Genomic DNA, 16,354 nt, shown 5'->3' on the forward strand with positions numbered 1-16,354 from the left:
GTACAGTTATGAATATAATTCATAATTGCTCTCCTTGCCCAAAAAAGATGACAATTGCCCAAAAAAGATGACAAAAGCTTTTCCCATATAACTGTAACTGTCCACCGAATGTGATCCCCCCCAAAAGTGCCCAGCAATCATCACTCTCGCATGAAGATAGTTGTGTGAATTCATTACAAGATTTTTCTATATGTGGATTTACCACTATGCCTGTAATTTGCCATGAAGATAACTATATTTTAATTCTCAAGCTATGGAATTTCACCGATACAAAAGAAGAAAAAAGAAAACTAATTCAGACTCTTTGCAGCCTTTAGTAATATAGTATACCAAGCATTTAACATGATGTGGCCGGTTTTGCTTGCTCTGTTTCTCTTGCTACTTGTGCATATGCTTTGTTTTTGCCAGTGTTTTAATTACTCCATCTTTTCACTTCATTGTGTCAATTAGTACTGTCTCAAAAATTTGTAGATCAAATCTCCAGATGTTGGACTTCTGCCATTTCACATCTTGCATCATATCTCTCTCATTTGGCCTATGATGATCACTCAAATACCACACAGACAAATCTATGTATGTTACATACAAGGGAATCTATTTCTTATGACTGAACTGCTTATTGAAGCATAATTAGATTACAGTGAAACATCAACTTAATGAAACTGAGTTTTATCAGATTTGTAACTTAAGAACCACTTGCAATATTCATAGAGCCTAATTAACTGAAAACCTCTAAGCAATAAAGTGAAATGGACATATCGAAGGGTTTAAAGAAGTTTAGACAAAAGAACGTGTAAATAGACAGTGCACAGGAAACGTGTTATGTTGAAAATGGCTTGAAATTTATCTGTTTTGCTACAGTAAACTTATTACCATGCTTCTTTGGGGTGGGCTGGTTCCCTTTCATGAAATTGCCTGTTTGCTCCTTCAGGTCCTGTGTGTACAAATGTACACACCAAGGTAGTGCATCAAAAACAACAGCACCTATGAAAATATGTTTAAGACGTATATCAGACATATTAAAATACTTCTGATAGGACCTGTGTTGCAAGTTAGAATAGTATCAGTAAAGTATTTTAGTAAAACGATTTGGAATGTGGACAGCCCTCTGTGACAGTATGCATTGTGTAGTGGGTTCACTTCTTTCACTGTTTTTTTACTATCTTCTATGTGAAGCATATTTTTCGAGTGACTGGATAGGTGCTTTCCAAATATGCTAGACATGAAATAGTTGGTCTCACATGCGACATTCCAGCTTACCATTCTCGTGTGGAGTTCACATTCTGTGACCTTGATAAAACTCGCTGAAATGTTTAGAATTCTTGATCCGTTCGGCACCTGCATGGCTTTCATAATTCCGAAGAAGCAAGAACTGTGGTTATACAGAATTGGCACCTGAAAAGGTTGACGAAATTTTTCTGGCACCCTGAAGGAACAGAAGTACTCAATGGGACTGCCATTTACTATGAGTGCATAAGCCTACTGCTGGCAGAGCTCATGCAAGCAAAAATAAATTTTTTTTTTCATTCTTGAATAAATACTTCTATTCTCATGGGTGTCTTATGTTTTCAGTTTAACAAAGTTCTTGATTTAACAATATAGTAGTTCTTTGGTCCCACTGACTTTGTTAACCTGTTGTTTAACTGTACTACAGTGGGCCCCTACACCTTGATTACGAAGTCGCTCATCTCCATCCGAAAGGGGCACCTTCACGGAGCACTTGTTACAGACAGATGACCCACTCTGAACTGGCTTCAACAGGCTTTTAATAGATGAAACCTTACGCATTCCTTGGACCACGCATTCCTTTTTCCTGCTCGACTAAGACTGCCATAAGACTGTCTTTAGGCATAATAAATGCATAGTTAAAGATATACAAACCAATCTGTTTCATGCCGGTAGTTCAATAGGGAATGGTAGCAAGGGCCATGTATCCAGCATTCTGTCAGAAGGGTCTCCTGAGCAAAACCTGTCACTTGAAGGTGAAGAAAATCTAGGAAACGTAGTTCTAGAGCATCTAGCCTGGATGTCGGAAGCAGTTGCAAGCTGCCACCAGTTACCCACCGAGAAAATAGGTACGAGTGTTTGTACCTGGTTCTCACACATTATGGAAAACCCTATGTTTGAAAATGGGGCACTTGTTGATGGCGTCCCCACCTGACAGGTGCACAAGTTCCATAGGGCAAGTGCTGTAGTGGAAGCCAAAATGCCTTTTCTTGGGTCAAAGACCTGCTGCGGTAGCTCTGTGGCTATGGCTGTGGTGTTATACTGATCATGAAGTTACAGGTTCGATCCATGGCACATTTCGATTCCAGTGAAATGCAGAAACACTTGTGTAGTTCTATTTAGTTGCATGCTGAGGAAGCCCAGGTGTTTACACATAATCCAGAGCTCTCGACTACGACATCCATCATAACATACTATGCCGTTTCAGAGACTTAAACCGTACAGTTAAATGTTTTTTAATTGTGCTTAGTTTCGGTGAACAGCAGCTGTTCCTCTTTACAAGTGACTCACCCCTGAAGATAGTCAAATTTCGAGCTGGGGATACTTGCACCTGTTTTTACCTGCGGGTAACCAGTGGTAACGTGCTTCAAACCCACGAATGTTTTGCAGCCAAGTTGAGCACTCGGTCAGGAGCCCATGGTCTCTTTGGGCTTGTGTACAGTATAGCTTGTAACATATTGTGAATTTCCCCACTTAAAGAAGTAATTGCCAAGCAACCCGGCACTTGCCAAAACCAAAACTTGGGGAGAGCAGCAACAGTGTTCTAATACAAGGAGAGTGTCTCCAGTTCAGTGGTGTTCCGCATAGCTTAAAAGCACTAACAACCATGGTCTCAACATTGTTACTTCGCTTCATGTATGGGATTGGTGTGTACTATGTAAAAACATAGGTATGCTGCGTTTATGATAAGCCTCATTGCCTTTCAGAGTTACATTTAAATGTGGTTTCGCACCAGCTGCTTGGTCAATGGCACATGCCTTCTCAGGCACCCTGCAGTGTTGCAGTGTTGAAATGAACAGGGCTGCCCTGTGTGTGCACTGTTTGTGTTGATGCTGTAAGCCATATGCAGCATAGCAGCAATGTTTTAGATAACAATTTGCACAGGCATCCGTGCACCTTTGACAATCATGCTAGTTGTTTCGACTCGCGCTGACGTGTGAGTTGAAACGTGTTTCTGCCTCACATGTTTCTGCCTCACGCTGACATTTCAAAAGCAAAATGGAAGCAGCGGATGTGGCTAGGGATTGCCTGCTTTGGACAACAAGTACATGGCTGCTGGCTGTGGCAGATGCTTTTTTCGATGTGCTCACTAACAGTAACCGCCTGCTTGGTGTAATGTGCTCCACGTGTGTGACTGAATGGACTTCCTTTGAACTTCTCAGAAGCTCTTGGAACACTATGCGACGTTGCTGCATGAAGTCTGCCAGAAAGATTTTCTGAAGGTCCGTACATTGATATGTGCCTGTTAGCTGTATAACACCTTTATTTCCTTACATATATAGCTTGAACATAAGTACTTAAGCATAATAAAACAATATTGAATATTTTACCTAATGAAACACTCTTGTAAATGCTTTCATAGAAAATATACCACCTGGAGTGAACTGTGTAAAAGAACTCAGCTTTGTTTAGGTATGGTCCTGACAAAGTCAGCATTTGTCGTCATTTATAATGACAAACATTGCAGACTGTGATGTATGTGGAAAGCTTTATGCACTAGGATATTCATACTAAAAAGACACATTATAATCACAGCCATCTATGGAAGGAAGTGCAGATTCTTGCATATATCTTAGACTTCAAAAAGGAGTATGAGATGGCTCATTATTTATTTGACAAAACTCCGCTGGCAAGAGTTTTTGAATGTTCAATTTATAAATCGTTATATCTGAGATATGAATTGAATAAATATCTTGTAGCACATATTAAGTGCATTGTGTCATCTTACATGCACTCGAACAAGCTGATCTTCACTTGTTTCCCTTGTGTTTAGATCCAGTCCCTTTGGATTCACTGCCACTTGGCTTAGCTCCAGTATCTTTGTGTTTGTCAACACTACGGTTAAATATGCTCCATCTGCGACCACTGGCAGCTGATCTGGGTTCATTCTCTTTGGGGGGGACGGTGTCACTCCTGGTTTTTGGGCTACCCTGTTTCGAGCTGCTTGCTTCTGACCTGCTGGCCTTCGGAGCACTTGGTTTTGGGCTACCGGCATTTCTGAGACCAGGTTTTGGGCTATTGGATTTTCGGGCATTGGCTCTGGGGCTACCTGCTTTAGGGCTACTTGCTTTGGGACTGCTCGCACTTGATCTTATCTTTACCCCCTCCGAGTGCTCGCTTGGTGTTTCTCGCGTCCTCATGTTCGAGCTTCTGTCAGATCTGCTTAGTGACGTTGCTGCTGTCGACGTGCTGGCCGTGATGCCGAGGCTCTCGTAGACGTTCAGCGTGATCTGTTGTATTGCCTGCACGAGGTGCGCAATAAATCATAAGTTGCAGTGTGTGCACATGTGACACAAGGGGAAAACACAGACAGAAACACTCTTAGTAATTTACCATGCCATAAGAAGTGGCCCAACACCTTGTGGCTACATTTTGCACATAGAATTATGAGTAGTGTCGTTGCCAGGCTCTTTTGCAGGGGTATGGTGGGAGAAGCATAGAGAGGTGCAGTGTACAGATTTGGCATGATGCATGCAGAAACAGATATACATTTTGTGATAGTGCAGTTGGAGATTCTGAAGCGAATATGTTTGCATAACACTGTGTTTAATTTCTGATCTATGCAATATTCCATGAGCAAGTGCTTTAAGTTGGTGCAATGTAGAAAGCAGCCTTTTAAATGAATGCTTGCTGATAATGAAAAATAAACAGAAGATGGCATACCATACGTTTCAGAGACTGCAGTGGTGAAATTAGACCGACAACGTATTATCAGCGCCGGCGGAGATACGAAATTAGTTTGCAGCATCGGTGATGGCATTTTACAGTAAAACCTCATTACAATAAATTTAAAGGAGAATCCAGAATGACTTCGTTATATCCATTACTTCATTATATACATTATGTTGCATTACTATTGCATCTACTGCAGTCTGAATCTCCTTGGGGATTTCAAGGGGAATTTCACTTCGGTGTATCCATTATTTCGTTTATCCCATTTTGTTATTACGAGGTCTCATTGTATTTGATGGAAGCGAAATGCAAGAGCATTTGTGTACTTAATTCAGGTGCACGTTAAAGAATGACAGGTGGTTGAAGTTAATCCAGAGTCCCCCAGTGCCGTTTTTCTCATAATCAAGTCATGTTTGTTGTGTTTATGGCACGTAATTTGCCACAATTTAAAATGAGGAATTGTGCTGCAATCACTTCTGTACTTAAATTTCACTGTAGGAGCAGGCTGCAAATAACTGCTTTATTGAAGCGAGCCAGTGGAAGCATATGCATGTAGTAGGCATCACAAGATGATCAGCATGCATCGGGATAGCCGTTCACAATCTTGCAGCAAAGTACTGTGTTTGTATTTCAGTTATCTTTACAGAAAGCCTTCACACATTGCGGCGCAGTTATGTGGAATACTAATGCACTTAGTGGCAGATTTGGCGACGAGTTTCTCAAAACGGGCAGTAGTTTCATATTTCTGCAGAGTAAATACTATGCCTTGTTGACTAACTGCCTTTACGATGTGCTTAGTATGTGCATGGGTCTTAATAACTTGTATTCATTGTATAATATTGGTTAATTAGGATCTTATACAATAAAACGGGGTGGGAAGTTGAGCTAGACTGCTATATTACAGTTGCAAAAATACCAGGGAGGTCTGCCTGATTAGTGAAAGTTGAATTGTCTCAGCAGGAAAGGCTCGGGAATCAAATATTCATTCATGGGGCTTAAATAGGGACACCAAAGAAGAACTGTTTGAGCTGTCTTAGTAAGTTCACCCCACTATAATACCATGAAAGCTACTTCTAACACGAGGAGACGCATGGTAAACCAGAAAAGGCGCAAAAATAATGTTAAGGCGGTTGGCGATGCCACCTTAAAGTTACTACACCGGCTAGGCATGACGTCATGGATTTTGACATCGTTTTCTCGAGCCTGTAGACAATGGGTCATCGGTAAAGATACGGACTACAATCTGTCCTAAACGAGCCAGAGACTGAACTTAGCTAGTTTCAAGAACTTCTACCCGGCCAAAACAGCCCAAATACGAAAAAAGAAAAAAAGATTGCGTGCATCACGCTGGTTTTGCAGCCTTGGGGTTTCGGTGAGAAATTTAAGAAATGTAACTGTGACCTTCGCTTTCTATGCCAATAACAAACTATTACCACAAAATTGGCAAACGTAGTTTTGAAAGAACACTTTTATCAGTCGTACTCGTTTAGTGTATATACTTCTGTTTAATGGCCCTTTTAAGTTCCCAAAGTAAGACTGGTGTATCACTGGGGCGTTGAGTGGCACCGTAATGGACGGTTCCGGAATAACTTTAGCCACGTGGATTTCTTTGATGTGCTATAACCAAAAATAGGCCTAAGTACATAAGCATTTTTACACTTTCATCGAAACGCTGACGCTGCACGCGGCTGAGAATCGAACCTGGTGTCGACGCCACCTTGAAGTTCCCGCACTAATCCCTGGGGTGCCGTAAAACCTTGACACTACATGGTCTAGCTAGATCAGTTATTTTGTTTATCAGTAGAGGAGACTGAGATTGCGTATTAAAGGAATAAAAAAAAAACTTTACCTGTCAATTTCTTTTTTTCGCACAGAACGGTAGCACGCTAAAATATTTTGAAATTTATGACATCACAATTACCTACCCGCGTAGGCATGAAATTCAGAAAGATAAATGTTGCCCTCATTCATGCCCTTGTTTTCACCTCGAGTAATAAATAGAAATAGCCCTTAAAGCATACTTTACCACTCTAAAAAAAATTGGCAGTGCTCTTTATGTAGTGACTCTAACTCGTGCTTATCAGCTCAATTTCGAGTGTCTGCTCATGCTCATGCTCATGCTGCCTGAAAAAAAAGTATTTCGAACTTGATAGCTAGAGCCCGCTGAGCCACCCGAAATAAATAGAACATAGTACAGTATTTACAGTACTGTAGAGTACAGCAGTGTAGCACGGTACGGTAGAGTCTGTATAATTTTTGGCATTGAGAAAGAGCATCATGCAAGTTGTAACATGCTGCGAATAGAAAGGTTTTTCCCCCTTCACAAGCAAGCTAGTTTAATTCAGGTGTGGTTTTGCGGGAAAGCGAGAGTGCGACCTGTGGCATATTCACAATACATATCCCCTCCAAAGCATGGTGCCACAGTATTATAGTCTACTAGAATCCTGTAACGGCATCGTTGCTGTTGGTTACCCAAAGTCGCACGATTCAGCATCGCCAATAACAGCTCAGTTCTGTTCTCAGGCACAGGAGGCTATACATGTTCTGCGAATACGCTGAACGTCTTCATCGAAAATGAATTTTAAGAATCCGTTAGAAGCAATTTCAGGATGACTGTCAACATTGATGCGATTACCATTGAAGCAACATAACGACATACTGTATTGCCATTGCTGAAACGTGCCATCTAGTGGCGCCACTGCGAAGTATGCGCATGGTGTGTGTCTGCATATGTATATGTATTCAGGCAAGAATATTGCTACGGTACAGTATTTACAGTGATGAAGGGGCGAGCAGTGAGAAGCCGACGATGATTGGAGGCTAGCACGGGCTGTTGCCTCTTGGCCAAGAGCGGCATATTCCCTTGTAAATATACTTTTATATGGCTTTTCGTCCATATATATGATGAGGATTAGATTCTGCCCAGCCACAGATAAGCTTTTTGTGGATTTTTTTGTGATTGAAGAGCAAACATATGTACCCAAAGTACAGCATACTTGAATATAAGGGTAGTGTGCTTACTGGCGCACCATCGGCACCGGGTAGAGGTGAAGCTGCCGATGTCAACTTGGAAACAGAGCTATACATTGATATCAATGGGGCAGCGCCTGGTGTGCTACAGGGAATGCGCATATTGCTACATGTGTAAAGAAGAGACGCCGCAAGCATGCATGCAGGCCGAAAGGATGCAGTCGCGGATGCCACATTGAGCTTGACAGTACAACGCCGTTCTTCTTTGCACTGTCGCACTGTACCCAAGGTCACGTACCCAGTGATCTAAGTTGGCGTGAAAAAGGTTTGATCTAGGCAAACATAAATACATGCCGCGAACTAGGTGAAGTTTCAAAATAACAAAACATGTCGACAGTCGGGTTCGAACCCGGCTTCCTCAGCACAGCAACCCGATGACCCATTAGACCATGGTCTATAACTAGTGACCCAAGTTAGCTTAAAAGAAGTTAGATATGAACAGAATGAGACAGACAGACCACAAGCTGCAGGTGAATGTCCTGAATAATGCCAATTGCATTAACGTAGGGTCTGAGAAAAGGAATTAACAACGCGGTTAGGGCGCAGGGTGCAATGACAGCTCTGGCTTGAATGGGTGCCCCTTGTCGGGTGGTTGTGTCGGTGTACAGTTACGTAGCGTAGTTGCGTCAGGTATGAGCCAAGATGTCGGAACTGTTTATCCCCTTTCCGGTAGTTTTGGTGGACCCCTCCGCCTGGGAGCATATATCCAGCGGTCCAGCGAGGTTGGTGTTGTTGCGCGTCGTCTATCGCTTGCGATGGAATATTCCGAAACCACGTGGCTCGGATTAGTACACCGGTACGGTCCGCATACCTCGAGCAGCTTCTCCCACGACGCGGCGGCGGCGGTCGTCGCGGGCGCGCCGAGGCCTACGCGCATCTCGACCAGCTGCCACAGGGACTCGAAGTGCAGCGGCAGCACGCCGCGGGTGGCGTGCTCGAGCGCGTTGGTCCTCACCACGTCCACGAGCAACGCGGGCTTGTCCAGCGTCTCGACCACGTCGCTCAGCAGCTTGGACATCGCCGAGCAGTGCGTCCTGCGCGCGGTAGAGGGCGGACCTGAGCTTTTTAAGTTCAAATCTTATATTAAGTGCCCAGCGGTCGATTTAGGCACCATTGGCCTCCTTGAAGCCCTTGGGTTCAGCGAGAGCAGGGGAAAAGTAATGTCCGCAGTAGCGATTAGTGAGAGGCGATTGGAGGATTGGTGGAAGAAAAGTAGGGAAACGACAAAAAAGGGAGACATACAATAGTAAAGTTTGCGACAGGGGGTCAGAAAATTTGGTTGTGGGAGTTCATAGTTTTTTTTTTCTTTCTGAACTTGGGTAGGACATTAGGACATAGCAAGAGCTTGGTGGAGCAACCCACCGCCCCGTTCCAAAGGGGACGCTCATAACATCCACCTATCCATCCAGTACGAAGTAGTGTGAGGCATGTGGAAAGGAGTCGTGGTTCTTTTAGGCTTACGTACGGAAACTTTGGTTTGTATCAAACTGAAATACGAAGCGCAAACTTAACTAGAGATCAAAGAGCTGTTGCAGGGCTAGCTCTAGTGGCATGGAGAAAAGCTACAAACGGGGAAGTACAGGTAATAACGGGCTGGAGGTCCATTAATATACAGGAGGCCTAGAGCAATATATCTGCTTTGAAAAACAACTGTGGAATGTGAAGGAAAGTTTATGGGTGGCTGTGGTTCTCATGTGCCCATAGAACAATAAAAAGGAACCAGGAAGCTGATCAGTAAATATCATGGTTACGGCCAGGACAGTGACGAGGAAAAGAGATTAAAGGTAAATTTAGAAGTCCGGGAATAGTATACAATGGTTTAGAAGAACTTTTTACTGGGCGAGTTGGTTGTTTTAGGGAGAGAATTGCGCTTAAGGAAGTACGAACACGGGAAAAAAAAAAAAACGAGGTATGCGAAAAGAGCGCAGTGCTGAAATGCGGCAGGTTTGATTAGCCCTCTCCTCCCCCCTCCCTTTTTTTTTCTGTCACGTGCGAACGCTGCCTATCTGTGCACATTCGACACAAATAAACCCAGTTAAGACTGCGCTCTCTTCGTCCACCTCGTTTTTTACCTGTGTTCGTTCTTTCTTAGGCGCAACTCTCCCTAAAACATAATATACAATGGATGGGCTCGATGAAGAATTAAAAAGCCAGCGGTGGAACTGTATCGAGCAGCAAAGAATGAAATCAAAGCACCCCCACCCCTTAATTTTTTTACACTAATTAAAAAAGCAGTGCACTATAGTGCGCGAGGACAGAACAGGGTTTCTGAGAACACGGAATTTTAACGTAAAATTTGCCGATGACGACTGTACACCAGGGAGGTCATACCGTGTGCCCTAGCTAACGCTAGCCAAGTTCAGGGAAAAAGAATATCGAAAAACGATGGTGCAAGATACGATTAAAATACCTTTGCCGCTCGGTCGTCAGAGGTGTGGCGACCGAACGCCATAGTCATTAAAAGCGTATCTTGCGCCGCGTTTTTAACTTTTTTTTTCTCTCTTGTGACCACTTGGATGACCGTTAGGTGGGACACGCTCAATACACAGGCCTACCTTGTGGAAATAGCGCAGTAACCGTAGGGCATATCTATTACTATATCGCAGTATACATCCATCCAGAGGTAAATGAGGAAGTATATGTGGTTACCCAGCTCGGGATTTTTGGCTTTAGTGATAACAGAGGAAAGGTTAATGAATGAACAATAAAAGGAGGTTGGGGCACTGGTGGCGCAAAGATGGAACACTCGAAACGATAATACTTTTTTTTTATAGGGCAATCATTTCTATCGCCTTCAACAGCTCGGGAGAAAGGTAAACACAACGAGCTTAATCAGCTACTGCCCTGCCCGTCTCAGAGCAGATTAAGTAAAACTCTTGCTTGGGCTAGTTGGTTCATCCTTAGTTGGTTCAGTTCATGCAGAGCAGATGTTTGTAACACCCATCCGCCAATCCAGGGCGAAGCAATATAGGCGATACTAAAGTTACAGTACACTGTAACTAAAGCACGACCTACTGTATAGTAGGTCGTGAACTAAAGTCATATCAAACGGTGGCGCCCCCTGTCATTGCTTGAGCAAAACCATAGGCTATATTTCGCCGTTGCAGTGACCGGCGACGCCAGGGTTATATATTCCCGAAAATTTGAGAAGGTTCTGTTTGTCATCACCGTATGCACGTGTGCTTCGAATGTGAACGTGATGGGAAAACCATTGCTTATTGCACCGCGACTTTGCTATTACCGCGGCCCTCCCTCATTATTTCGTCCCCGCCCGCCTTGACTGATTTATTTATTTATTAAGGCGAAAGACTTAAGTGGCTCATACCCCTGATGGCCTTGGAAAAAAGAAACGCGTAGTCCGTTTCAATGGCAAACACACTATCATCATAGTGTGTGTGATGATAGTGTCCCTCTAAGCAAGCAAAAAAGTCAATGGGTCACCCCTCTCATAATGCAGATGCTACAAGCATTCAGCTAAGGGAAGCGTAGAGTGCATACATTCATTGGAATCACGCATACAACGTACAGAAATGTGGCGTCTAGCTGAGTGGTACAAAAAAGAAAGAAAGCACGTGACCTTCTCAATGGCTCATACCTCCGTAAGCAAGCAACAAATGCAATGGCTCATACTCCCCCCCCCCCCCCCACACCAAAAAAAAAATTTAATTTCGGCAGCATGTTACACTTCTGTAACGAGTGAAGGCGAAAGCCTCTACACTTGATACACTTGGTAATGCGCCGTCTTGCATCGTCGCGTTGCTGCTTTCTCAGGTCGGCTTCTTCGGCTTGTTTTCGACGCTTAGCCGCGACTTCGCGCGCTCGTGTAGCGGGGTCAGACTCGCGCTAACGACGTTTCTCTTCAACTTTACGTTGCATCCTCTCAGCAGGGGGTTGAAACGTATGTTGTTCTTTGTGATGTATGGGTGAATTCAGTGAAGCTATGCACTGTTCGCTTGACTTTGTTGAGCGTATTCATCATATCATCATCAGCCTGTTTTATGTCCACTGCGCAGGACGAAGGCCTCTCCCTGCGATCTCCAATTCCCCTGTCCTGCGCCAACCGATTCCAACTAGCGCCCGCGAATTTCCTAATTTTATCACTCCACCTAGTCTTTTGTCGTCCTCGATTGCGTTTTCCTTCTCTTGGTACCCATTCTGTAACCCTAATGGTCCAGCGGCTATGTAACCGGCGCATTACATGACCTGCCCAGCTCCATTTTTTCCTCTTGATGTCAATTAGAATATCGTCTATACCAGTTTGCTTTCTGATCCGAACCGCTCTCTTTCTGTCTCTTAATGTTATGTCTAGCAAACTTCGTTCCATCGCTCTGTGCGCGGTCCTTAACTTGTTCTCAAGCTTCTTTAATTTATCAGTCTCCAAGTTTCTGCCCCATATGTCAGCACGGGTAAAATGCACTGATTGTGCACCTTCCTTTTCAATGATAATGGTAAGCTTCCAGTCAGGAGCTGGCAATGTCTGCCGTATGCGATCCAACCGATTTTTATTCTTCTGTGAATTTCCTTCTCATGATCAGGGTTCCGTGTGATTAATTGACCTAGGTAAACCTACGTACTCCTTCACAGACTCAGAAAGTTGAGCTTCTTGGTCATTCGTGACTGTGGGTGCAGCGCGATGTAGACGGGACAGACAGAAGTAGACACAGACAGCGCTGTGTGTGTGTCAGCTTCCGTCCGTCCCGTCTATACCATCGCGCTGTGCCCACGGTATTAGCGTACTCAGCATAAAACTGCATCATTATGGGCACCGTTATGTTTGTTGGTCGGCGTGTATACGCTCCGTTGCATTTGCTCCTGTCCCTAACCCTCTCGCGACGCTCAATGAATGATTCGCACGGAGTGCCATTCGCCGCGCACAGACTAACTTGAAGAAGGGAACTTTGACGAGGCCGCTCCCGGGCACGTCCCTAAGCTCCCCGAAGAGCGCCTGGTACTCCGGATGCCTATCCAGGAGCTCCGAGAAGAGGAAGGCGCCGGGCTCCGGGTGGGAGTCGCAGAACACCTGCCAGGACGTGCGAATCGCCGTCTTCTCGCTGTCCGATAGAAGGAGCGGCTCGTCTGGCGTCTCGCCAGTGCTGCTTCCCTGACCCATCTTCTACGCTGCCTGCCTGTGCTAGTGACGTGCTGCTGTTGTGGAGATGCTTTTTAATAGAACGGCGTGGCTGGCACCTTCTCTTCTTCTTCTTCTTAATTTTCTACTTCTCCTTAACACACATTCATATATGTAAAAACAGACGCTTTATATCCCATTTGCAAGATACTTATTTCATTTCACCTTAATTTATTTTTTAAAAATTGGTAAGTTTTTTTCACCGCCCGATTCATGGCCGATCCCCCAGAGTGGGTGGGTTGCGCCATTTCATTGGGGAACAAGAACATGTCGTGCCCACGTTGGGATACTGGCCGAAGAAGAGAGGAAGAGAGAGCTAGCTATTCATTTTAAAGCTAATTTCAAGCTTATTTTATAGCTGCCGCACTGAATGGTATTGCAACAAGGGAGTGAATGATACCGCACGGGTGGCAGGAGCTCGATTGGATTTGCATATGCCGTGGCCTATTGAGATATGCGCTTCAATGTGCAATGTGTACCACGTTGTGTGCTCGTTCACGAAAATATTTCCGCCTACCGGTTATTGTGCATTTGCAAAGGCATGCCGACGCAGTCGGAGACCTTGGAAATGTAACGCTTATAAAGCTTCCATGCTGGCACTTGTGGACGAGTTCACCGATACCTGCAGGGGCGCCTGCCATACGCGGGTGTTTGGTGCGTTGCGACACCACGGACCCGAGCAAATGTGGGTTGCCCACGTCCTATAGACTGTGCGCAGACACATTCTTGTCTAGCGAAATGGGAATGCTGGCGGCTGGACTGTTGGGAGGATCGTTCTCGTAATTCTCGTTTCACGTGTCAGCCTATCTAGCTACACATCTGCGTAACACAGCGGCGACAATAAATGCCTGAACGGCCGTAATTAGCATTGCCATGTAGTTATGTATCTTCACCACGACCCAAAACAACTATAGCCCATTGACGAGTCACGACGAAGATGTTGCTACACAACGTGTGAAAATTTTGCTCTACGTCATGGAGTCACGGTATATACTGTCGATGACGCCGGGTCCGGCATTTCGTGACCAACTTTAGCACGAAATTAAAATATTCTACAAGTGCTTGTCAACTTGCTAATCGCCGTCCGTTTAAGTGCAAGAAGCGTGTTGAAGTTTATATTAAAATTCCGACATTTTACATGGCGTAGCAACGTTATGAATATGAGGCGCGCGCTCAGGTATAGTGGAGGGATCCGCATTTATTGTGACTACCTGGGGTTCTTTAGCGTTCACGCAGTGTACGGCACACTAGCCTTGTTTTCATTGCGCTTCCCGTCGAAATGCGCTTGGAAGTCGAGCCCGCGACCTCGCGCGTAGCAGTACGACGCCATAGGTACTAAGCCAGCGCGGCGGGTGCTTTGTTACTACCTGCAGGTTTGCTTCGTGTCTGCTTCCTTCATCAGCAATAGTGCTCAGTGACAGGTGACGGCCAGTATAAACAACCGAATGTAGAAAACGTCTAGCCAAGGAAGCGAGATAAAGCATAGCATGAATTACTTGTTGCCTATTTGAAATGAGGGAATAATAAGTTGAAGTTGAAATGAAAATACATGAAACTCGTCTGCAGGTGGAAGCGAAACCCACATTTCCCGCGTAGCGCGTGCCGTGTTTTACCGATTAAGCTATCGCGGCGGCCATCCTGCCGTCCGCGTTCTTTGGTATTTGTGCATGTACAATATACTAGTCCCGGAAGTGTTAGCCAACGTCCCCTCACTGTCATGTCAAATGTGGAGGAACATCCTTCAAACCGCCTGCGTAACGTAGCACGCCAATTCAGTAATAGGCTACTGTCCACGAAACCCTCCTATGCCACCTCATGGCGTCGAGGCCTGCATTGTAGAGACCCTTGCCAAGCGATGAGCGAGAAAGACAGGAGACGATCCACGGGACTTGATTTTTTGTTAGTTAACATGCGTGAAATGAATTGAGAGGCATATTCATAGAAAATGTACTGACTTAGAATGCTCTACCTTCTTCAGAGAGGACAACATTAAAGCTGCACCCCCCCCCCGCCACCCCGCCTCCGTCATCCCTTTCGGAAACGTGTATTGACAGATGTCTCAGTTGTCTAGCAAAATTATATGTTTTACTTGGAATTAGATATGCAGAAACTTATTTGGCGAGAGCAGGATGAGTTCTTTGTTCAAAGGCTGATATTTCATTTCCGGCGTACTTCTGCCACCCTCTGACGTGCTATTAATACAGGAAGGAGGCTAAAAGGGATTATAATTCTAATTCTAAAATAATTCTAGAATAAATTTAAAATAAGGAAGGAACTGACTTACAGCTGAGACAGTTAAGAAAAATCCAGGTGTTTTTTTTTTTTTTTTAACTTGAAGCTAAGTTGAAGCTACAGCACTACTGGAGGATCCGAAAACTGAGTTCTGATATTTTAGATATTCTGTGTAACATTTAAACAAAATCTACTTAGAAGGTTTTATCGCAGCTCTTGAAATGCGGCATGTATTCTGGCGATTTGAAAGTTCGCGGAAGACCCAGTAGAACCGACCATCTATAGCGACGAAAGGATCTTGACAAGCTGTACTGATAAAGCTTTTGAAAGAACGACTAATGATTTGTTCTTTAAAAGAAAGAAAGGAATATATGACATATTTATCATATGTTGGCCACAGTTGTCGTCATCTTGTAGTTTTTCATAAGAATTCATTAGGCTATAACATTAAACTATAATCTGTTCCAGATTATTAACCAACCTACCTGCGAATCTGACATATTATACCTTATACTAACGAACGCCTCGGAGACTATAGAACAAGTAGCATGCTCAGATGGTTTCAGGGACCAAAGCTTACTCCATGTGTCCATCAGTATCGCATTGCCATTTACAGTTGTCTCAAGAAAATTCGTGACTACAACGAAGGCAATCATAAAGTAATGAACAAAGAACTATAATATTTCTTTAAGCATCAGTTTCTACCCTCGTTCCACACCAGGTGTATTCATGATAAGTGAGCCATGTTCTGAGGTGCGCATTGGTTGACTAGTACATTCCTCTAATCACAATAATTGAAGATAAAACAAACTGTGGTTCACTAAGTCCCTTCACCTACTCAGAAACAACAACAACAACAACAAAAAAACGTTCATACAAAACCGCAAAACGAACTCGCCCCCAATCAGCTTGGGAAATGTATCTTAACTGTTTAAATGCCTGCTGCTTTGCTCTCAGTTTAGTCCTGGATAAATACTTATCCCAAGACCTTCTTCACTGCTCAAATCTAATCCTAAAGAGTTCAGGCAAATTTTATCCTCTCAACGAGTACTCGTGCCAAACCCA

General features: G+C 44.1%; 1 protein-coding gene across 1 annotated transcript; it reads right to left on the reverse strand.

The window, feature by feature from the left end:
- Nucleotides 1-3,189: 3,189 nt before the first annotated feature.
- Nucleotides 3,190-9,079, reverse strand: LOC142560504 (uncharacterized). Its single transcript, XM_075672660.1, has 2 exons — nt 8,741-9,079; nt 3,190-4,469 (listed from the first exon to the last, which is right to left on the reverse strand). The coding sequence occupies exons 1-2, from the start codon at nt 8,945-8,947 to the stop codon at nt 3,978-3,980; spliced, it is 699 nt and encodes a 232-aa protein (XP_075528775.1). The 5' UTR covers nt 8,948-9,079; the 3' UTR covers nt 3,190-3,977.
- Between the last annotated feature and the right edge of the window lie 7,275 nt (nt 9,080-16,354).

Source organism: Dermacentor variabilis, chromosome 10, assembly GCF_050947875.1.
Source record: "Dermacentor variabilis isolate Ectoservices chromosome 10, ASM5094787v1, whole genome shotgun sequence".
In the NCBI taxonomy this organism is placed as follows: Eukaryota; Metazoa; Arthropoda; class Arachnida; order Ixodida; family Ixodidae; genus Dermacentor; species Dermacentor variabilis.